General features: G+C 39.1%; 1 protein-coding gene across 1 annotated transcript in view; it reads left to right on the top strand.

The window, feature by feature from the left end:
* Positions 1–648: 648 nt before the first annotated feature.
* The window catches only part of Hcrtr2 (hypocretin (orexin) receptor 2), a gene marked incomplete in the record, with an annotated part of 39,247 nt that continues 15,041 nt past the window's right edge, over positions 649–24,854 (top strand). The window contains 4 exon segments of the mRNA XM_013510721.1: positions 649–733; positions 13,975–14,153; positions 19,702–19,945; positions 23,725–23,840. Coding sequence (XP_013366175.1) covers positions 14,004–14,153; positions 19,702–19,945; positions 23,725–23,840 — 510 coding nt within the window.

Here is a 24,854-nt window from a genome sequence, read left to right as displayed (position 1 = left end):
ATCCGATCCACAAATTATCCCACTTCTGGATGTGATACCCAGAGGAGTTCAAAAGGGGCGTCTGCCGGGCTGGGGTATAGTGGTGCAGCGCCTGCCTAGCAAGCGTGGGAAGCCTGTGTTTGAATCCTGGTACCAGGAAAACAGAAAGAGACGAACAGAGAGATACCTGCATCCCATGCTCATTACAGCACTGTGCTCACTGCTCACGACGTGGAAACAGACTGAATGTCCACCAGCTAATGGGGGAATAATCGCATCCCGTGTGGCGAAGGAACACTGTTCAGCCGAAAACAGAATGAGGGGCTGGGGATTTAGCTCAGCGGCACAGCGCCTGCCTGGCAAGCGCAAGGTCGTGAGTTCGACTCCCGGTACCGGAAAACAAACAAAACAACAACAACAGAAAACCAGAATGAAAACCTGTCCTTTCAAATGACATGGATGAACACGGAGATCATAAGCCCAGTCACAGAAAGCCAGAACCAAGTGATCGCACTGGTGTGAAATCTAAACCGCTGCTCTCATACATGGTGGGAGAAGCAGAGTGGACAGGAAGGGCTGGAGGAAGAGAGAGGAGGACCGGACGGTGCGATGTGACCGGCGGCACCCCGCTGCAGGTAGACCGGAGTGAGAGGTCCGTTAACAGTTCCACAGCTCGGTGACATGGACAGCAACAGGAGCTAGAAGAAAGGATTTAGCAAGTTTTCCCTACAAAGAGGGGCTGAATGTTGAGAAGGTAGAATGTCTTTAACCTGATTTTAACACTGCACAATGAATTCATACATTGAAACATCACGTGACACCGTAAAGGCACATAATCTTTACATAGTAATGTGTCAGTTAAAAACTCAGTTTAATTAGACAAAGAAGACTGATGTGACCAAAGAGGATTTTAAGGAAAATTAGTATTGGCTGAAAAAGATTTATTTTCCACTGGGGCCTCCTTCCTCATAGAAAGCAATTTTTACACAGTGGTAAAATGTGCAGACTCAGAATGCAGCATCTCAGCCACCCTACTGTGACTCAGTACTACCCAACACAGCCACGGACCGCAGTCGTCGGCACCGTCCGTCCCCAGCCCCTTCTGCTCCCCAAAGCTAAAACTCCGTCCACTAAATGACAGCACTCCTTTGCCACTTTGTCCTGATCCCCAGCAAAGTCCACTGTATTTCTGAATCCTAACCGTTCTGGGTCCCTCCTACGGATGGAATCGTGGGTCCTTGTCCTTTCCTGTCTGCCTTCTTTCCATGCTGGTAAAGTGATACTCTTTTCTCATGTCAAAGTGTTAAATGTGTTTGAAAGTCCTTGAAATAAAATTTATATATTTGTCATAGATCTTTGAGGCATTGGAGCAGTACCCTAGGTATCACATGTATAATTAGTATATGTGCAAATTATATGCACTATGTGTTTCTCAGAGGAGTAATGTCACCCACTCAGGTTACTTGTTCTTAATCAAGTGGGACCACTGCAGAGGAGCACTGCATCACCTTAGCTTTAATTCTTCTAAGCACAATTATAGCTTGAGAAAGTGACTTTGTCCACACTGAAACACAATTTATTATAAGACTAGATTTTAATAGAAAAGGCCTGGTAGCCCACTAGGAATCCTGCCAATTGTGTCATAAATGTGCATTATTGTGTGTGTGTAACACCCACCTTTATTCTTTAGAATATTTCTATTGATGAATTATTAATTTTATGAGTTTTAAATTTTATGGGAAAAGGTAAAATTTCATAACAAAGTTATAGGGGAATAACAATAGTTAATACTTTGCATATTGTGAGTTTTAAAGCAGTTACTCAAAGGATAAGATATGGGCATAAAATTTCTCCTGGTGATATCAGCACAAATCTTTGTTTTCAGTGAACTGAGAGAAGCTCAGAGTACAGCTGACTGGTGTGTTTTCCCTTTTTGCTTCCATCCTTTCCCCTCACCCCCACCCTCGTTCCTTTTTCCTTTTGAACAATTTCTTCTCATTTCACAGTACCTATTGTACATCTAAACCTTATTTACTCTTTCACTTTCTCACACCAGGGAGACAATACAATGTTTGCACATGTGACCCTGATTTATTTGACTTCTGAGTATGTTCCCAAGATACATCTATTTACTTATAAAAGTCTCCAGTTTATCCTTCTTTATGGCTGAGTAGTACTCCACTGTAGAAAAATATCACAATATTTTTATCCATTCCTCAGTTGATGGGCATTTGGTAGTTTACAAGATTTAGCTATTTCAAATTGTGCTGCTATAAACATGGGTGCACATATATTGCTATGGTATGGTGTTTTTAATTCTTCCAGAAAAATACCTCGAAAGGGAACAACTGGGTTGAATGTGACCTCTAATGTTAGCCTTTTTTGTTTGTTTGTTTGTTTTCCTGTACCAAAAATTGAACTCCCGACCTTATGCTTGCCAGGCAGGTGCTGTGCTGCTGAGCCAAATCCCCAGCCCCTAATCCTAGCCTTCAGAGGTAACTCCGTACTGCTTTCCACAGTGATTGCATGAGTCTACACTCCCACCAGCAGTGGAGAAGGATTCCTTTTTCCCCACAGCCCCTCTAGCATTTGTTATGGGTTGATGTCTTAATGATAACCATTCTTTTTGGACTTAGATGGAATATCAGTGTTGTTTTAATTTGCATTTCTTGAATGACCAATGATGTTGTACATTTTTTCATATGTTTATTTGCCATTTGTATTTTTTCATCTGAGAAGTGTGTATTCATCTCAGATGCCCATTTTTGGATTGGGTTTTGAATACTGGATGCCTGATTTTTTTCAGTTCTTTATGTGTTCTGATAGAATTGTTATTTCCTGATCCCCTATTATGTTTAAGAGATCTTTCCTTTTGTGATCAATAGCTGCAATCTTGTCTCCAAAGTCTTCAGTTTCATTCAAGTATTTTTGTCTTTATAATTTCCTGCCTTGTACAGGCTTTGAGCTTGACTTTGCTCTTCTTTTTCTAGAAGCTTGAGATGCAACATTAGCTTGTTTATTTGTCCTTGCTCTGTTTTCCTGATATGAGAAATAACCACTACAAATTTCCCTCTTAGGACTGCTGTCATTGTTTCTCACAGGTTCCAGCATATTTTATATGTATTTTTTAAAATTGTAGATATTGTTTAATTTCTTCTTTAATTTCATCTATGACCCTTTGGTTGTTCAGGAGTGTATTATTTAATTTCCATGTGTTTATGGTGATTTTGCAGTTTCTTTTGCCATTAATTTTTAATTTCATTGTGGTATGATCAGATAATATGCATGGGGTAATTTCAATTCCTTCACATTTACTTAAGCATGTTCTATGGGCTAATATATGTTCTACTTTAGAGAATGTTCCATGTGCAGCTGAGAAGAATATGTATTCTGCTGTTGTTGGGAGGAATATTCCTAGCATCTACTAAGTCCGTTTGTTCACAGGTTTGGTTCGGTTCTGATATTTCTTTGCTGATTTTTTGTCTACTTAATCTATCTGTGACAGTCGGGTATTAAGATCTCTCATTACAATAGTGATGTTGCTTATTTGATTTTTCATGTCTGTTAATATTTGCCTTATATAGTTGGGTATTTCTTTATTTGGTGCATACATAATTATGATTGCTATCTCTTCCTATAGAAGTTTTCCTCTGACAATTATGTAGTGACCTTCTTTATCGCTTTTGATCATGCTTTGACGTTCACATTCTCTGCCAATAGAATAGTTACACTGCTTTTTTTTCTGAGTTCCTGTTGCACGGAGTATTGTTTTCCATATTTTGAGTTTTAGTCTGAATTTCTTTTGAGTTAAATGTGTTTATTTTATACAGCATATTGTTGGATCTTGTTTCTTGATCCATTCTGCCAGTCTGTTTCTTTTGATTGGTGAATTTGAGGCCATTTACATTGATGGTTTTAACGTATGCATTGGCTTATCTTTTTTTGAAATTTTTTTTACTTTAAAAATTAAAAACTTGACAAAACAACAATGAAGACAAAATCAAAACAACACAAAAACAACAAAAATGATACATGACCTCAACACAAAATGATAGAAATCTACAGTGGTTGCTACATTACATACTGTTATCTCCAACAAAGTTGCTCAGTCCACTAGACATAAGAATGCAATACTGATCAAACAATCAAAGACAGTAACAAGTAAAAACAATAAAATTGGCTTATCTTTGTCAAGTTATTTTCTGCTGTTGTTTCTCTGCTTTTCCCCTCTGTTCAATTGCTTACCCTGCCTGCAGGTTTCTTTCTATTGTATTCTTGGAATTGTGGCCATTTTTATCTATACCTAGAATATCTTTCAGTACCATTGTAGGGTTGCTTTGGTGATCACGAATTTCTTCAGTTGTTCTTTGTCTTGGAAATATCATTTATCCATTAATTTTGAAAGATAGTTTTCAGAGTATATCAGTCTGGCTTGGAAGTTGTTTTCTTTCAAGACCTAAAATACTTCACTCCAACCTCTTCCTGATGTGATGGTTTGTATTTAGAAAGCTACCATGATTTGAATGGGCTTTCCTTTACAGGTGATCTGTTTTTCTCTAACAGGTTTTAATATTCTGCTCTTGTGCTGAATTTCTGAGATCTTGATTATTGTATGTCTGAATGTAGATTTACTTTGGTTATGGCTAACTGGAGTTCTATATGCCTCACTTACAGATGTCAGATATTGTCCCATGCTTGGGAAATTCTGCTATTACTTCAGCAAATAATCTTTTTATGTTATTTGTGTTGACTCCTGCTTTTTCATTGACACATATCAGTTTTATATTGTTTTTCATTGCATCATCTTGCAGTTGTTAAATTGTTATTTCTTGATGCCCTATTATTTTTAAGAAATCTTTCCTTTTGTGATCACTAGCTGCAATCCTATCTCCAAAGTCTGAAAGTCTATCTTCAGTTTCATTCAAGTGTTTTTGCCAGCTTTCAAAGGAATTTTTAATTTCCTGGATACCTGTTTGAATCCATCTCATGCATTCTATTTCTTTCCTACCTTTGTCATTCTTATTTTCCTTCATTTTCCTATGCTTCTCTATTTTTTTTAATCTATGTCTACTTTAGATTTGCTGAGCAATTCCTTTATTATAACTCTCATTTCTTTTTTTACCTGAAAGATTACTTCTGACCTGATCTCCTCTGTAGTCTCAGGATTTGTTTCTTTAATTCAATTATTATCATTTCAGAAATTTTAAGTATGTGTCTTCTATTTTCCTCTATCTTGTTGTCTCTTGGGATTGTTCTTTGTGGGATAGAAATCTGAGGTTGCATTTGCTTCTGCAACTTGTCATTTGATATTTCAAAAATTGTTATTTCATTTTCTGTGTTGATCCTTGTAAATTTTTGTAGTAGGTGGCTTTGTCACTAGCGTCAAGGTCTCTGTAGGAAAGTCTGTGCAGAGATGTCTTCTTTAGGTGGGAGGTTCTTGGTTTATGTCTGTCCCAAGGTCCCTGATGCTCTCAGCATCTCTATCCCTGTTGCTTTCAGACAGAGACGGGGACTGTCTGCCGTCCTGTGCACCTCTGCCTCCTCTCAGTCCTAGCTCGGCCTTCTGTGTTCCTCTCCCTCGGCAATCTCTGTCCTCTCATGTTTGCTGCAGCATGGGGTGGATGCTGCATGGCCTCCTGCTCCTGCCATTGCTGTTCAAACCAGCTGTGTCCCATTTCTTGCTCCTCTCCCAAAGGGTGAGTGCTAACTTCCCACTCTTTGCTTTACAAGGTCTGCCACTGCCAAGCCCTGCCTCTGCTGTAGTCTGTAACACTGTCAAGGTGGAGCAGAGTGCTGTGGAGTGCCTCCGTGTTCCTGCCCCAGAGTGGGGACAGCCTAGGCCGCACAGTCCCATGGTGCAAGGCTGTTCAATTCCCACGCTTCTCTAACTACGGGTGTGCAGGTAGCTGTTCCCTTTCCTGTGCATGCTGTAGTCTTTAATCTTGTTCCTAGAGGTTCCAGTTAGTGCTCTGGTACCCAAACAGAGAGAAAAAAAGAGAAGAAAAGTAGAAGGGGAAAAGGAAAACTGGCTAATCTTCAGGGAGGGAACAATTCACTCACTCCTGTTTGTCAGAGGAATTTACTGCTTGGCTGTAGTGTCCTGTCTGGGGCAAGGCAGAGGAGGCAGGGGACCTTATATCCCAAGCCTGTCCTGTGTGGTTTGATTTAGCCATACTGTGTTACTACATCCATTTTTTTTTTTCTTCTTTTAAGATTCCAAGTACAGCAAGTAGCTGTCCCAGTCTGGTGACCTAGCAGCAGCCGGGTGGGCTGGCTAGCCATTTTGTTAAGTCCCTTAGCTACGTTTTGCTTGATGCGTGTCTCTTATTTCAGATTGATTTTGGTGTATGTCCCTCCCCATTCTTCCATTACCTGTGGTTTTAGTTGAATTTCTCTGAGTAGCTCTGAATGAGGCTCCTCCTCTATTCAGCCATGTTGTTTTCCAATTTTATTAGTTTTATTATATTAAACAATGAGTACTTAACAGGGAAAATATTTTTTAAAAGTATTCAAGTTTTAATATTTATTGAGTTTATATAAAAGCATAAAATTTTTCAACATGAACTGTTTTTGTGTACAAAGTCTCAAAAACAACAACAGAAAAAAATTCCTATATGAATTACAATGGAAATATCTTTAGAACTCCACAGCAAAATAATCTTTGCTTCAACTCTCACACCCAAGGCAGTCCTCACACGTGATAACTGCATGTTCCATACACAAGTATCACTTACACTGGTAGGATTATGCTGTGTTGTCCTCTCCTTTCCTGTAGGGCACGTTTTATATCTTTTTTGTTTTCCTGTTGTCATAGAAGGCCTTTGTGATGCTGCACCTGCCTGCTCCCCTGTGAAATCACCAGTCTCCTTCACAATTTTTTAGTAGTTCCCTGGGCAGAAATATTTTGTTTTTTCTTTGCTGTAAATGATCCCTTATGAGCTCCAAGCCCAACTGTCTAAGAAAATTTCCCCGTGATATTTTAGACTTGTTATTTTCCTTGTAGACTATCAAACTATGCCACACATGTTTAGGACTGAGTAAAACACAACTGTTGGCCAGTGCTTTGAGTTTTGATGGCATCATAGTTGCTGCATAACTCATCAACATCTACTCTCTCTTGGTTCTGTTGTAGAAAGTTTCCATCTCAGACTGCCATTGCATTGAGGTTTTCCTATCAATATTTCCATGTGGTGCAATGTTGACACCAGCAGTATCAGTTTGTTTTCCTTTGCCATATATGAGGCCAATGTTATCTCTCTGAAATCCAAAGATTGTACTCACACAATTCTCTGCTTTGATGATGCAACATTTTGTTTGGAACTTCTGCTTTATTCTTTTCTCTCCCCACCTTTTATTTTTGGTCCTGGGAATCCAACTCAGGACTTTGCACTTTCCAGGCAGGTGCTTATGCAGCTGAGCTATGCCCCCGGCCCTGCTTTATTCCTATATACAGTTCCATGCTGGTCAGCTTGTGCTCTGTTAGCAAATATGACAACTGGAAACTGGTAAACCAATTTTCAAATGTCACATTCCAATTTGTAAGATGGGGGCAACAAGTCTGTTCACAGCATCATTTGGTTTATTACTATATGAATAAGGACTGGGGGCTGAGTTCCAAGATGAATTTCTAAATTGAAAGCATAATAAGTCTTTGCATCTATAAGGGCATAAGTTTTTATGCCATATTTTTAAGGTTTTTTTTTTTTTTAATATACTGCTTAAAGCTACATTGACCATAAAAATGCTACAAGATGTTCATCAACAGTCATTTATTCAGATAGTGTACAAATTGCTAGATATTATCTCTCAAAAAGTGAGTGAATAAGAGCCAGATTATTGGTTCTTTTTCTTTCTTGATGAATGGTTTTTTTCATCAAACCTCAGGCAATTTTCAATGAAACCAAACCTCCCCAGTGTCACTGTTGTTCTACAAAATTTAAGCCCACACCAACTGCTTTTCCATAAGTCTTTTACAATCCTGTGATTACCATGAGAAAGCCCTGCTGAGTATAGCAGACCTATGAATGCTTTCAGTTCAGTTAGTGAGGTGTCACAATAAATACATTTTTGAGTATGATTGTTGGTGAAAACAGAATGTTTTACTTGTATTTCAGCATTTCTGTATTTCAAAGCATCTTATAGCATTTCATCTATTATAAACAATTTCCAACATTGAATGGCAGTGCTGGCATTATGTCCAATATGTTCACCCCGTATGTCCAGGTATGTTCACCCCTGCCAAGATCCTCACTATATTTTTAGACCTAGTTTAACAAGAGGTCATTCCATTTGGTTGCGTGACCATTTTGTGCCGTTGCGACTAGTCAAATATCTATTCACATTCCTGTTTTCTTCATCATCTAAAGAAAGGAGGTCTTTATTCCAAGTCTATATCAGTTGATTCTTGCTCCATTTCACTGTCATAAGAACTTTGGCTCATACGGCAATGTCAAGGTCATTATCATCTTCATCATTCATTCATGAGTATTCTGATGATTCACTTTTGATGTGTTCCGAAACTTAGAAATCTGGCTTTTCATGTGCCTTTATACTGAACTGGGCTACTTCTACCAGAAAAATAAAAATAAATTTACATTTCATTATGGCAAAATACATGTTTACATAACAGAAGATTGGTGCTGGTTCTGTTTACCCCCCATGGTGCTTAGGTAAACATACACAAAATCTTAGACAAAGCATACATGTGAGTCAAATTCCTGGTTTGACACTTCTGCAGATGTGCACAAACCTTGCCATTCATCATGCCAAGTGATAAACACAAAGATTCCTTCCTATTTTGCCCAGATGCAGCTACTGAGATGCAGCCAGGTACTATTTTACTGAAGTACAAATTTACAGTAGAAAAGTATGAGGTGGTTTTTTTTAACCCAATGTTATATCTCATGCAAATTAAAGATCAACGTTTTACTCTCCCATATGAAAGTCAGTTTAATCATCTAGTTTCGATCGCCCAAATAGCAAGCAAATAGGTTAGGTCATGTCTGTAGACCATATTTGTATATTTTTAAAACTTCTTTTTGCATCATGCAGTGCAGATGTTGTCCTGCTACCTGATTCCCTCCTACCTGCTTGTCATGCAGAGAATGGGCAAGAGCTACACGTTGGTGTGTGCTTCTAGGAAAGTGGATGCTAACCCAGGGGATGGAGTCAGAGGCAAAGGAAAAAATGGATTTTCATACTCGTGGCACCTCAGCATTCCAGAAATTCCTATTTCAGTGTCTTTCTTCTGGTGTTTCCTTTCACCCCTAATGTCTAATTGTTCTCTGCTTTGGAGACAGGTTGCTTGTTTTTGCGCACAGCTGATAGTGAAACGTACTTGCTGGGCATGCGCTCTGCCACTGAGCCACAGCCACAGCCCAGAAGGCAGCTTTTAAATGCAAACTATTTACAAAAAGTGTCCTTAATATTGATGTATTGTGCTCACTCATAGAACTGACTTCAAACGCAGAATCAAATACAGGTCTCAGAACTTCTCAGAGTCCATCAGTAAGTAGTATGTGGAGATATGAGAACAATAGCTTACTTATGTCCAGGAGAATTTGGACAAGCAAATAAGCTCTCTGTCAGCTCTGTAATCTCATTCAAAGGAAATGAAGAAAGCAAATACTATTTTGCACATTAGGACTTTTTTCTTTTCTTAAAGGATTTGTTCTTGGGGGAATGTACTGTAGCAAGGAAGCAATGTACTGTAAATGTGTGAGCAAGACAGTTTCACTCGTAGTTATTGCACATGTGTTCAAGCACATTTTTGTTGGTAGAAAAGTTGAAGACAGTAAGAAAAATAAGGGCAAAGAAAAGGCAGATCATGGGGCTGGGGATTTAGCTCAGCAGCACAGTGCCCACCTGGCAAGCGCAAAGTCATGAGTTTGATTCCTGGTACCAAAAAAAAAAAAAAAAAAAGAGAAAGAAAAGAAAGGGAAGATCATGATATGTTGTGCCAATGAAGGGATGTACAAAAATATCAACAACGATCCATGATAACTTTAGGATGCAACACATGACCATGGGACAGCAAATATGATAGGGTTGCAAAAAAGACAGCGAGGCTAATTCGATCTTTTGTGAATCAGAAAGTTTGTATTTGGCTAGTTGGTTGGCTGGGAAGCATGAATTATTTGAAAAATGGATTGAAGTGAATTTTGGGCATTTTCAGACAGAGGAACGGTCTGAGCAGTGGTGGGTACCAGCAATACGTTCAATGTCCAGTGAGATTTTAAATTTTTCCTGGTAGTCTGCATGTTTTATGGAGAGCTCTGCAAGACAGGGGAAAAGTTCAACTAGACCTTCATGGTCGGGTTGCTACCTGAAGATTTTTGTATTTAGTACAGAGCAAAGAGATTTCCACTGAAACGGAAGACTTAATATTACTAGTGGAAATGGCACTGATGGATTAAGCACAGAAGAGCGCAGACAGATATGGTGGGAAAGGGAAATTGCAGTAGCAAACACTTACAACAAAATGACACTGAGTATTTGCAAAATGAATGGAAAGCATGTGACAAAGCTAGGAGATATTTTGAAATTTCAAGCATCAGGCATTGGGGGAGAGAAAGGAAGGATATTGCACTTCATAGAATATATAGTCAAGGAAAAGGTGGTGAATTTAAATTTCCATGAATTTTCCTGTGCTATGAGAAAGCTGCATTCGCTTTGTACCTTTAGAATTTGAACAGATGGATGAATAAGCAAACGGCTGTTTGCCTAGAACAGATTTAGGAGATGACACCTAGAGATGCATGCAGTTCAGATAGGTCATTCAGAGCCCAGCACTGAGAATCTGGAGTCTGCTCATAGTTGACAGACCAGGATAATGAAAGGGAAATCTGCTTTTCTAGATAAAGGATCTGTCGATTTTTTTCTCAAAGAAGCAAAGTCATGCAAACTAAGCAGAGCCACAGCCTATAAATATTTGCAAGGACATAGTGTAAACATTATAGTTTACCCAATTTAAACCCCAATTGAAATTTCTTTAGTTTTCCTAAAAATGTTTATTTCTAGATTTCTTTTCTCCCTCCTACAGCTCTCTAGTATTCAAAGGTAAAGATTCAATCAAACAGCTATATAAAAAACTTTTTGAGTCACTAGACTCATATATGGCCCAAAAGGTATGACTTGGCTGCTAAGAAAGATTAAAAGTCTTCTGATTGTCTTAACAGAGGGCCAGTGATGGAACCAGCCATCCTGCTTTGCCACTCTGGGTAGACCACACCTAGTCTACACATCTGCATGTGTAATTACGGAAGGCTCATTCAGAGCCATTGCTGTAGGCTCAAGCATGTTCAGAATAAAGTGATCAGGGAACCATGGGGTGCAAATCCCTGAAGTTGCATGTGGGTCTGTGAATCTTTAGCTCAGAGAAGAAAAAGCAAGGGAATAGCTGTGATCTTAAAACATTTCAACAAGTACTATTATGAGTTAGACTGTGTCCTCTCAGAAGATACATTGAATTCTAATTCTCATTACCTCAGATGGTGTTCTTATTTGGAAATGGGGTCATTGCAGGTGTCATTTGCTAAGGTGAAGTCATAGGACTCTAGGGTGAGCCTCTAATCCCGAAGGGTGTTATATTTGCTTACAATGTGGCCGTGTGAAAAATAAGAGATAGAAGACCCTGTAATAATGAGGGCAGAGACCAGAGTTACACAAACACAAGACTGCTAGATTCGGAAGCGTGCCGTGGGTAGCTAGAAAGAGGCAAAGAAGGATTTCCGAACAGGTGCCGGAGGGAAAATAGTTTGCTGACATCTTACTTTCAGATTTCTCGCCTAGCCTGTAAGAAAATAAATTTCTCTTGTTTTACGGCAGATTTTCAACTCAACGTGAATGAGAATTTGCCCGCAGTTGAAGCCACCACAAAATGAACCCAAGGGCCCCTGCCAGTTGTGAGCGGTTAGGCAGGAAGAATCACTCATGTGTCTGAGACAGTCATTTTGCATCACATAGCAGGATAGACTCAATGATTCCCAGGGAAATCATTTTATAGTCCCATCAAGTTGAGGTTGGTAGCTTGTTTTTCATTTTCTGCTTCATTTAAGAGTATATAAGGATGAGACAGCATGAAAGAAAATGTTTAGATGCAAACTCTAGTACTCACGTCATTCTTTCCTCACTGAGTCAGCCTTCCTCCTTACTCCCCACCTGTGAAAAGGACATTAACAGTACTGGCCTTATTACCATCAAACTAGCTAATAATTTGAGGTGTTTAGAGTAGGGCATGGCTTACAGTAAGTACTGGAGGAACATTTGTTGAACATTTATTTGCATCACTACTAGATACAATTTATTAATTATTTCACATACCACTGGTGTTCCTCCTCTCCAAACTGTGAAGAATTACCGTCAAGCTACAACTAATTGCATCTTTCAATATTGTGTCTTTTTCTAGATCTAGATTTGTACAGTGTTAGGCCATATTCAGAGCACAATGCAGAAATACACTATTTTTCCAATTTTCTCCTTACAAACTGGGATGATGTTCTTGATAATGCCAGGACTGAAGTGTGACTATGTGGTCCAGGTGCTTAGGGGAAACAAATCTTTCAACGGTGCTGTTTTCAAAGAATACGGAATACACCAAACAAGGCTTAACTGAGCTTTGGGTACTACTGTGTTGGAGAGAGACATGAAGTACTCAAAATTAAATCCTCTACATCTAAGTATTTTATTAAATTGATATCAGTTGGTAACTGATGGCCCATTTTAGTCTTTGGAGTGAATAATAAAAGCATTTTCCAGCATCTGAAACTCTTAATAAACGGTGCATAATTGTTAAAACAAAACATTCCGTGACTTAAATTTAACATGTTTTAACTTACATACAATGTACAGCATCATCAGAATGTGAAGGTGACATCTTTGACACGCTAATGACGCCCCAGGCGAAACCACAGCTACTGTCACTACAATGAAAGCATCCACAGGTAGCAGTGCATATACTTGTACAATTCTGCTGCCGGTGATTTTGTAACAGTGATTTGTCTACCCTGGAAACATGGAGGACAGAGAACAGAGGGACTGGACGTCCTTTTAGAAGAGAGCAACTGAGTGGGACAGCATTGCTTTTCAACTGGCCACGTCCCACAGGGCGATGAGGAGGCCCCACTGCGCAAGGACTGAAAGGCACCCTCGATGGGAGGGAGATGCTCAGAAGCCGGTGTGAGCCCCAGACTGGGAAGAGGGCTGTATTTCCAGAATCCATGTGTGCTCTGTCACAGCTCCCGCATTTTCATGAAGGCATAAAACGAAGGCATCTGTGTGGCAGAAAGACAAGCTTTTCCTTTAGAACTAAGTCCCAGTCATAAGTGCCATTTTATACTCTGTGAGCCGTGTGCTCTTAGACAAGTCCCATGAGTTCCCTCATCTCAGACACCTGACTTGTAAAATGTGAATAATGTCCTCTTCATTTAAGATTGTTTTCAGGACTGAAAACTGTGCTGATGTGAGCCACCCAGCTCAGCATTTGTGCATGAAGTGTGGGCTGCTGTGTTTCAAGGATGAGACGCCTCATCTGTCAGAGGTTCCAAACGCAGACTCTCAGTGTCGAACTGTACTGTTCAGCTCAGTCAGAGCGGGTATGAGTCAGGGTCACAGACGAGGCAAACTCATCAGTTCACCTCAAGTTGCCAAGCCTTACTTCATCTCAACTCAAAAACTGTTTTTTGGAGTCTGCAAACTGAGTGCTGAGGAAATATATAGATGAATCAGACTGTTAAAGAACTTCTGGGACATACAATTCAAAATCAATATAAATAAATACACCCTTTATGATCAATTGAAAAATGTCTAACAAAACAAGTGAAATTGTCTTAAGCATGTAGTCAGCATTTACACAGATATGTTCAGCAAAATCACACTACAGCCTTACATATCTTTCCTTTTTCAGATAGATGTTATGCACTTGATAGGAATCTTAGTGTTTTCTCATTGGTAGCTATTTTCTTTGTTTAGTTCCTGTTCTTTATTTTTCTGATTTAGTTTGTGTGGCAGTGTGGAAGAACCACCACATGAGGACAGTAACCAACTACTTCATAGTCAATCTCTCCCTGGCGGACGTGCTCGTGACGATCACCTGCCTTCCAGCCACACTGGTGGTGGACATCACAGAGACCTGGTTCTTCGGACAGCCCCTCTGCAAGGTGATTCCTTACTTACAGGTAATTCCTTTTCATACTTTTTAGTTCAATCAGAAACTACTGAAAAGAATTTTTCAATTATAGTTATGACCTTTGATAAATTAGTGGGTGAGCTAAGAAAGAAATATAGTTCCCTAGGAATGTGCAAACTGATGGAAGAAGATGCTTGAGATTTCTGAGGACACACATTAAAGTTTGGATAAAATTAAAACCACAAAACAGTCAAATCATCTTGCAATGTTCTAGAAATATCTGACTTTTTAAATTCTTAATTTCCCTATTGTTAAATAATGAACTTGAATGAGTTAATAATGGAGGCTCTCTCAGTCCAAATAATCAAGAATACCTGTTTTTATAAGTGGTTTCTTTGCACCCTGAAGAATGAAGAGCAATATGGTCAAAGGATTACAGTAGGCATCTTTGATTGTCAGTTCTGAATCAAACTACATACCTGGTTTGAAATCCATATTTTGTCATTTACAGTTGGGATACTATCAAGCCAAATATAGACTCTTTGCATTTCATTTATTTAAAAGGGACTATACCTTTAATGAGATGCATCTCATATGATTGTTGTGACAATTTAGTAAATAGTGATCTTATAATATATTCTTAAGGTCAGCTATCAAGGTCCTCTTTAGATGGTTTATTAGCCAACAGAGAAAGGCTTTTCCATATCTGGGTGCCTTTACAGTTTAGGAATAAAGACTTTCAGAGAGTAATTTTCTGATTATTGTTGTACTCTATGACATGTGGAGAAAAAAAGATTCTAATATAGTGTTTACAGCTACACTCCTGAGAGAGATCCATTCACTTTAAGAAATAGACAGTAGCTTCACTCTACCTGTCTTCTAGCCCTGGTGTTCTTCTCCCAAGGCTTCTAGGTGTGATCTTTGTATTTGCAAGAGGAAAAAAAATAGAAAGTTGGGAAGGCCACGAATAGCCCATTACTAGAAATTGTATTGATTAGCCTTTTGAAACCAAAATGTTACAAAGGGATATTCAGCTTAATAGTTCTTCAGCCTCTGATAGAAGGAAGTGACAATTTTTAGGGTCACATATTATTGCCAAATAGAAGTTACAAGGTTGCCTTGGATGACCCTACTTAAAATGATGGATGGATTAAAAAACGACCTGTAGCAAATTTTTGGACGAACACAATATGAGGAACAACAGAGACAAAACATCTCCACAAGACAAAAGTCAGGGAAACTGGGGCTCTGATGGTTTTTGCACAGAGGAGCTGGGAAAATCATAAATAGCAGAGAATTCTAATAGTTCAGCACCTCTGTGGTACTTCCAGCAAATGTTTTATGTCTCTTAGTTATAATAATCACCCATGGTAAAATGTTGGTGAGCTTCCCATGTTTCAGGAGGGCCCTAGCTGCCCTGAATCCTCAACTTGTCGTGCACACTTCCTGTCCTGTGAAGCAGAAGCTTCAGGAATGGAGTGATGAAAGACGGATCCATCACCTTTGGCAGGTGCCGTCCTCTTCTGATGCTCAGGGACATCCTGTTGTGGGTGGGGGTTTCAGAGACTTCTTTGAGCACTTAAAGACAAACCAAAGGCAGAGTTAACCTGTGAGCGATGCGAGGCATGAGTCCCAAAGTCTCGGGCAGAGCACAACTTATTAAGAAGCTCTACAGTAGAAGGAACACCCTCACTGCCAAAGAGCTTCTGTGCATAGTGCCCAGCCCGCTCAGCTCCATAGTGGATTCTCTTCTCTATAGATCAAAGAGAAAGCTAATGAGCAACCATGGGTGGAAGAGACTAGCTCTAGCATTTATTCACCCAGCATTACTGCTAGGTGGATGTGTATAAGTGCACAAGCAGATTCACACACTAATTGGTGATCCTTTCCCATAGAATCTGTTCAGTTTCAATGAACAGAGCCAATGTACAATAGTGGAGGTTTCGAAACTGATGGACTTTTTGCTCGGATGTAGAATTTACGTCTTGCTGAACATTGAGAAACATAGTACATATCTGCCAGCCATGTTTTAAGGTTATTGGGTTTATTTAAGATTCCTTGGGCATTTATTAATTTGCTATAATATATGTGTTCTTTTTCTTCCAAAGACAGTACAATCTTTAGATTTATGAGTGATTTATATCACTGGCAAATGCTCAAACAATTTAAACTCTTACACATCTATTAAAACTTAGCTGAATAATTAAAGCGGCCCTTTAAATTTTTAATAATCCTATAATTTCAAGACCATAAACATTTATCAGCGTATTGACTAAATAAATGACCTTTATTGCACTTACTGACAAGAACAGTTGGCTGCTTTTCAGGATGATTTAAGAAAATAAAACTGCTTAGGAGGCTCTGCACAATAAGTGCCAGGAAAAAATGAGCCAAACATGAGTGAGATATAGGTGGTAGATGCTGGGTAGACAGAAATACTGCTTTACCACCCCACAGTCTACTTGTGTGGATCACCCAAATCTATGATTTGGCAAAATTTCTATTTCTCCTTGTCTCAGATCTTTGAGATCTTTGGGCAAGTCTACATACTACATGCTAGTATAAAATAAGGGTGCATTCTAACAAACCTCTTAGTCTAGTTATTGAATCCCCAAGCATTTCCCTGAGCAGAGAGTGTCCACGGCGCATGTGAAAGGCCGAGGGCATGAAGGCAAAGGAAATTCCCTTCGTCGCATATTTGCAGCACTAACAACGTGCACTGGATTCATCCCTCAAAGGACTTGCCACCAGACTGACTCAAGCTACCACCATCCCAGACTTTAAGAAAGAAGGCTCTAGAAGAGCGACCCCACAAATAGGAAGCAGTTACAAATCTCTCATTGATCATAATGAATGAGAACATGAAAGCTGATATCTCCCTAAGGAAACATTAAAGCTTGGGTGTTGATTACATACTGATGTATCTTATACACCTGCAAACATGGAAGTTGAAACAGTGACATTAAGACTATCAAGAGTTCACATCAAACAGTGACTATCAAGAGTTCACTGATGTACTGTATGTTGGAGTCAGTGGAGTCTCCCATTAGAATCACAGCAGTGTGCCCATTCACCTTCTGTACAGTACAAAGGGCGCAGTGCCCTGGGTTACTCTTGGTAGTGGATATCAATCTTTTTCAATGTAAAGTGATAGGAATTGACTGTTACTAGTTAATAGTAGTGAGAAATACTGAAAATGATATTTGAATTTGAGTCATGCTACTTCTATCTCACTCATTTAGGTTGATTAGAATTCATATATAATAAACCACTAAGCTTGATGAACAATTTCCACATCTAATTGTTAGGATAAATATAGCCCAGCCTCAACTGCTGAGAAAATCAACTGTGCAGATCTACACTACCTTGACTCTATGTCCAGGTTAAGGAACCCTTGGTCTTGGCTTATTTGCATGAAGGAATGGAGATTGGTGGGGGTAGAAGTGAATTTTTTTTATACTGACTTAAAGGTATTCTAACATAATACTGAAAAATTCATAATACTGAAAAAAGCCCGTCCTCGTAGAGCTCAGTCCTTTAAAATTACAATGAATTGGCCTCCAAGAACCTCGCGAAGCTTAGGCTTTTACTGTAATTTCTACTGAAACGCAGTCCTTCCCAATGTTAACCTGGGACTCCCAACTCTTGAATGGAGGATAAAACTAATGAGTGTAATCATAACTACTTTTACTATAATTATAATAAGTCATAGCGGGACATAGCACTTACATGGCAGAGCCTCCTTAGGAATTTTATATTTCAACTAACTCTCCCTACAATGCCATGGCTGGGTACTATTTGCCATATTTCATAGGGGAGAAAACTGAGGAATAGAGAGGTTACATAACTTACCCCACACCACAGGATGAGATGAGAATCAGGCTCAGAACACTGGCAGCAGAATTCATCCCAGTTACACTCTTCATCTTCCAGAGAGAATCAAAAGCATCAGAACTATAAGCGTTTCATCTTTCCATTTTCCTTCATTTAACAGAAACACACACACACACACACACACACACACACACACAGACAAAGCCATAAAGTGAGCAACCTGACATGATGTAGCTCACTGGTGGGAGAGTGAGAACAGGTAGGTTGTACTGACACTTGCCCCAGAGCTCTCTCCTCTGGTCTGCTGCAACTCTCAGCTTCCTTTGCCCCGTTCACGCCCACAGTGAATGCATTAACAAAGGTCTTCACGTGAGATGCAGAGATTCCTGCCCACAACACATACAACAGGATCAGTAGAACTCAAACAGAAAAGAGGAGGAAAATGAGTGGACCGGCACTGTAACAGCAGAATGAGGCTTACCAGTATTAACTGAGTAAAAAGCAGTTGTTAAGTACGTGATGCACATCAAAGGCTTGCCAACTTGGAGCACAGTGGTGATGTTAAAAGTAGTTCCTTTTGACATACAGCTGTATCGCAATGGAGAAAACAAACATAAATAAGAAAATTAGAGAAACCTCTAATGTAAGGGGGAATTTTGAGAGTGACACCAGAGTCAGTGTTTCATCCAGGATAGAAAAACACATTAAATATGATTACATAAAGGATGTGGAAATAGGCATGTTTGAAATGTTTCTTAATTTTTTTCCTTAAAATTCCAAGTTAAAGCATCACTTGTGGTTTTGTTAATTATTTAGAAATCCGTCCTGGGTGAACCTCATGTTTTTTAGAGGAAAGTTACTCATGCTAGCAGCAAGTAAATAGAGAAAGGAGATACATAAAATTTTCTTTCAGTATGACTCATGCCTTTAGTTGTATTAACATATTAGAAATGAACTGATGTACAAATTCCCTTCTTATTTGAAAATATAAATTTAGGCACACTTATGTCATATACCCTAATTAAATGTAAGTTTTACCAAATTCCTAGATGATAATTTATTAGAAAGTAAAGGACATGCCATAGTATTCTCTCTCTCTCTCTCTCTCTCTCTCTCTCTCTCTCTCTCTCTCTCTCTCTCTCTCTCTGTCTCTGTCTCTGTCTCTCTCTTCTTTTAGTAGCACTGGGGATTGAACCCAGGTCTGCACACTGAGCTACACCTCCAATCCTTTGTAAAAATTTAAACTGTGAGACAGGGTCTGGCTAAATTGCTAAATTGCACAGGCTGGAATCAAACTTGTGACCTTCTTGCCTCGGTTTCCCAGAGTGCTGGAAATACAACCATGTGCCACCATGACTAGGCAGCATGTTTTCTCCTTAAATGAAACAGAATTTTAGAGTTCAGAATAGTCATATGTGTTGTACTTCTTTCTATTTGAGGCTATAATTTACCTTATCAACAAAACAAAGTAATCACAGTAATTACTCAAATGGGGTCACATTATAAATTAAAACATTTGGCATAGAAAAGATTCCAGGGTTTTCATAGAACCTTTCTGATGTCTACCAGAAATACACATATTTCAACACACTTCTAATTTTTTCTTTTTCACAAACTCTCTCGTACAGTAGAAGTCCCTTGCATGCATTGCGCCTTGGACAACCTTGAGCGCCCCGCCTGTCGCGTTCCCTTCCCACACGATGCTCACAGCGAGAGCCACCCCGTGACGCCCGGCGCTCTCTGTGCCCCGCCCTCTCCTGCAGACCGTCTCGGTGTCTGTGTCCGTGCTCACGCTGAGCTGCATCGCCTTGGATCGGTGGTACGCCATCTGCCACCCTCTGATGTTCAAGAGCACAGCCAAGCGGGCCCGGAACAGCATCGTCATTATCTGGGTCGTGTCCTGCATCATCATGATCCCTCAAGCTGTCGTCATGGAGTGCAGCACCATGCTGCCCGGCTTGGCCAACAAAACCACCCTCTTCACGGTGTGCGACGAGCACTGGGGAGGTAGGCAGTCCAGGCGGGACGTCACGCCTCCAACCGAAATTCTGATAACCATGACTGTGCCAGCGCTGGCTGGCGTATTTTATTGGCAGTGGATAATACTGTGTCGCAAAAGTGTGAAAACCCACTCTTCCCTGACCCTTCCTCTGGCCCTGGCTACCTCGCATCGGCACCTTCAGCCAGGAAGTTGCCGGAGGACTGACCTGCTTATGAGCAGCACCCCAGGACCCATCCACCTTTCAAAAGCCTCGCCTCTGAAAACCTTAGGCTTTTACGGGACATTTTAGGTCTAAACCACAAGCACTTGTTTATTGGAAGGATATCAGTTATGCTTATTAGAAGTATATGATCAAAAACTAAGATTGCTTATAGTTGTCATATTTTCAAATATTTGAATCCTTGCATTTATGATAATTCTCAGTTGAGGTGCTTTTATTGGAAAAATTGAAAAGAAAAAAAATCAGTAACTGGAAAATTTAGCATAACACTTTCACTACAGCAGACCAAATTTAAAAGACTCTAGTATTTTTTTATATGACTGTCATAAGACATCTGATACCAAAAATTTCAATTGGCTTGATCCATTATGGAAATATTAAATATATCTTTTGCATTCATCTCTACCCTTCGTTCCTAATATTGCAGTTGTTTTGTTATACTTTTTAGATAATCTTCAATTTCCCCTAATTTTCCTCTTTAATACTACCCACAAAAACAAAATGAATGGAAAGTCCCAGGGCTCTAATTTATGTCTCTTTGGTCCTATGCATGTGATGCTCAGTGTCTTGAGACTTAGAGTTGTCTTGAGGAGGAAGAGATTGTGCCAGTGTGTCTGACAGGAAAGGTATCCTGTGATCAGCACACTGATTTATTTATACACAAAGTGCTAAGAGCACACGTGAGAAAACAAACCCAGTCCCAGTCATTCAGACAAAAGCTTATGATGACACTTACCTGCCAACAAAGCATTAAAGATAAGCAGGAGTTCTGCAGCCAGGGAGGATGGAAAGGGGTGTTTCAGGAAGCAAGGAAAACCCCATGGACACATCCAGAGAAAGACAGGAAGAAGGGTAGACATGTAGCTTGTGACAGGCAGGTGCTCGATGAAGAACTGGATTAGAAAGAAGGTGGTGCAAGGACAGTTTGGGACATGTTCCTTATTTGATTCTTTTATGGTAAACGATTTTTGGAGAACAGTCTAGAATCCCTTAGTCAGAATCTTTTATTCACAACTAAACTGAGCCCTAATGAGATTAAATTTTTTGTTCAAGATTAATTTAAAAAAAAGTGTCCATGAAAATGCAAAATTTCCAACCCAGAATTTGAGATCTTTTAAGATTACAGAGATTGAAATTAGATAAAATTCTTAGTATTATTATTTAATACATGTCAGTAGTGGTTTTTCTGAAGAATTATGATATTTAGTTTCATTCATTTGCATGTTTATGGGATATAACAGAAACGTTTTGTGTCCTAAATAATCAAGTAGCATTAACTCTTAGTAACAAAAACATTGCAAAGATAGACTCTTTTCAATGATTATGAACAACGGGTTCAATATTTCAAATTACCTTTGAACAGTATGTATAAATTCATAAAGTTCATTTCTACCTCTATTATTTTATCATGCAACTCTTCTACATATATTTTCTTTTTAATAAACAGTTATCTAAGTACCTTTTAAAAATCTAAACTCAGCCTTCAGAAGTCATTTAAGAAAACTCTTTGAAAGTGATTATAATTATGGCATCAGGGCTATTATGAGATTTTGAAAGCATCTAAACATACCTATACATGTGTTAGTTGGAAATTTTTAAACATTTATTAAAGGAAAAGATTTATAAAGCATATTAAAGATTCATTAAATTTAATGGACCCATGAACTTTTCAACAAAAGTCAAGTTGAATACCAGCAATTTATCTTTAATCTACTTGTCCATTCAGTCCCTGATAAATGTAGCAAGAAGGAGAAATATTTGTAGTTTTTAGATAATTAGTTTAATATGCTAGTTGAACAATGAACCTTAATTTATCTGAGAAAAATTAAGTTTTTTCTGTCTAATATAGGACATTACAATTTACTTTCTGATTTCAAAGACTAAGAACCATATTTGTCCCATATTTGTTGATTTTGTATATATATATATATATATGGAAAAAATAATTGAGATTTTACTTACCATCAGTTGAATAGAGACACAGATTCTCAACAGCTGTCACTCTTCAAACTGCTATGTCCTAATTAAGGTAGTGTTCAAGTGAAACAAATTTTATTGTTTAATTCAAGGTTATATGTAACTATCATAACATATAGTGAAGACATTGCCTGTGGAGTGCAGAAAGTCTTCAAAGGTGCCTTCAACACACCATTTAAATTTTCAGTGGCACATATGAAATTTCCATTAGCTTGCTGCAAGCATGAAATGACAAATTTCAGACTACCTTTTTCCCCAGTCATCTATCATACTGTCCTCATTAAAACAGTCTAACCCGAAAGTGCAGCTCTGCGTGGTCACCTTTTCTTCGTGAGTACTCATAATGTGCACTTTCCATCCACCACATACTTTCCCAATGTTTATGAATACATCATCTGCACACTGAGCTTGCTTCCACTTCCATCTACTCAGTGCTTCCAACCGTTGTCACATGATGGTATCCAGAGCTGTAGTTTGAAAAAAAAAAAATAGTGACCTCTCAAATCTACCATCCTCTGCTCACCCAATTTAGTTTGATGCAGGTATTAGGGCTTCACAGATATGTAAGCTTCAAAGGTGTATTTTTATGTAGAAAACTCATGTGACACTTTCCTCAAAACTAATAAAAGTTCAAAGCCACTCAGGTACCTGGAAAGTGCTGAAGTTGCCTTCCAGTGCCTTTGAAATTGGCCCACCAAATGCAGCTCAGCTGGAGTGCTTCAAAGGGACACGCTATTCATTATTCCTCCAGTCAGCCTGCTTAAATTTTACCACTTTTTATGTATGTGGCCTGGTTTACAGGATAAACCTGAAAGGAAGCTAGAAGCTGTCCAAGCAGATGAGTGTCTCCCAGGCCAGAAAAAGGCTAAAATGATGCCTCAAACTTGTCCCTTGGATCTCGTAGGCACATGTCGCCTACCATCCCTTCTGAGGACTACCATGGGGAAAGAAGATGGAGGCAGATTTTTAGAAGGAAGAATACAGAGAAAATTAGACTCAAATTCAGCCAACTCTGAATCACAAACTATGGAAATGAAATTATTGAGGGTGTGAATTCATCAATAAATTTAAAATGCATTCAGTAAGATTTAAATCCATGATTAAATAAATTCACAGGCATTTAAAATGTATTCATTAAGAATTAAATCCATGATTACAGAATAAATGTTGTCTATTGTTAAGGTCTCTACAATACTTCTTATTGGTAAATTCTGAATATCAATTGTTCTTATCACAAATTTGATCATATAAATCCAGATTTCATCTTCATATCTATCTATAGTAAAGGAAAAATGCAAGAGGTGGTAATATTACCTCTCAGTATGGAGCAAATCCACTTACCAATAACAAGGTCAAAATATAGGGGACATATTTTGTATTAGTTTGAAGGACAGATATAGCTCCAAAATAATATTTATTAATTAGTCAGATGTAGTCAAGCCAAATTAAGTGAAATACATATATATATATGGAGAGAGAAAGAGAAGGTAAATTAATACTTTGAGGGAAATACAGTGACAGGATTTGCTTTTTAAAATATTCATGAATTTTAAGATGAGATTTTTATTATTCTGATCTTCATCCCAGGTGAAATTTATCCCAAGATGTATCACATCTGCTTCTTTCTGGTGACATACATGGCGCCTCTATGTCTCATGGTATTGGCTTATCTGCAGATATTTCGTAAACTCTGGTGCAGACAGGTATGTAATTTCAAATTTTTTCGTTGTGTTTTCTTTAAAATTTTAAAAACAAAATTTTATGAATGCTTGGAACCAACATAACATGCTCATCAAAGGGCTATTCTCAATTAATGAGGCTCAAGCTGTGGAAATGTGCCTGACATTTTGAGAAATGTCTGAAGTCTTGCCTTGAGGACTTTAAATTTATAACTAAAATTTAAGCTCAGTGATTGAGCTCATTTTTTTCTAGGAATAACATTATTCATTTTGCCCTTTATGAGAAATAGCAAATAAAAATTCCTTTAAAGTTTGCTGAGACTGTGAGTCTAGAAGGTTTTATGTTTATACCATTGATATAATCCATTTTAACATGTGCACTAAATCTCCCGCTTCAAAGATCTCGTTTTGGAAGAGGGGAATCCGGCAGAATTTAGAATTTTAGAAACTTTGTGTTTCTGAGTTGGGTTTGCTGCATCTTGTTCGGTAATTCTGCGCCGGCAAAGATTTCTATTGCTTTGCTCGGTGATTCCTTCTCCATCGTCGTGTGCTGTCTCGGTCACTTTTCTGGTTGCTGAGACACCACACGCAAACTCACCAGTTAAAGGAAGGCAGGGTTCATTCTGGCGTACGTCTCGGTCTCATCAGCGGGCTCCAGGGCAGGATGGCCAGGCAGAGGCGCAAGGTGGAGAGCTGGGGTTCGCCAACAGAAGCATCCGCAACATTGTGCTTCGGTTCGCGAACTCTGCGCTGGGTGACAAACACGGCGTGGGCTGTGCCCTCCAGAAACGTCGAACGAATTAAGTTCATGAACCCAGTTACCACTGAATGCGGTTGGCACCGACAGTTGTGTCAGCCACGTATCAGTGCGAGGGTCAGCTCGGGTCTGCACCAGCCTGCGGACACAGCGCACTTGGCTCTGGGGTGGAGGGCAAGGGGAACGCTGCGGGAAGTGGGCATGCCTCTGAGAGCGCCCCTCTGAACTGCGGGAAGTGGGCATGCCTCTGAGAGCGCCCCTCTGAACTGCGGGAAGTGGGC

This window comes from Chinchilla lanigera, unplaced genomic scaffold (genome assembly GCF_000276665.1).
Source record: "Chinchilla lanigera isolate Chin_1 unplaced genomic scaffold, ChiLan1.0 scaffold00010, whole genome shotgun sequence".
NCBI classification, from domain to species: Eukaryota; Metazoa; Chordata; class Mammalia; order Rodentia; family Chinchillidae; genus Chinchilla; species Chinchilla lanigera.
This window is presented reverse-complemented; position numbering and strand designations above follow the sequence as displayed.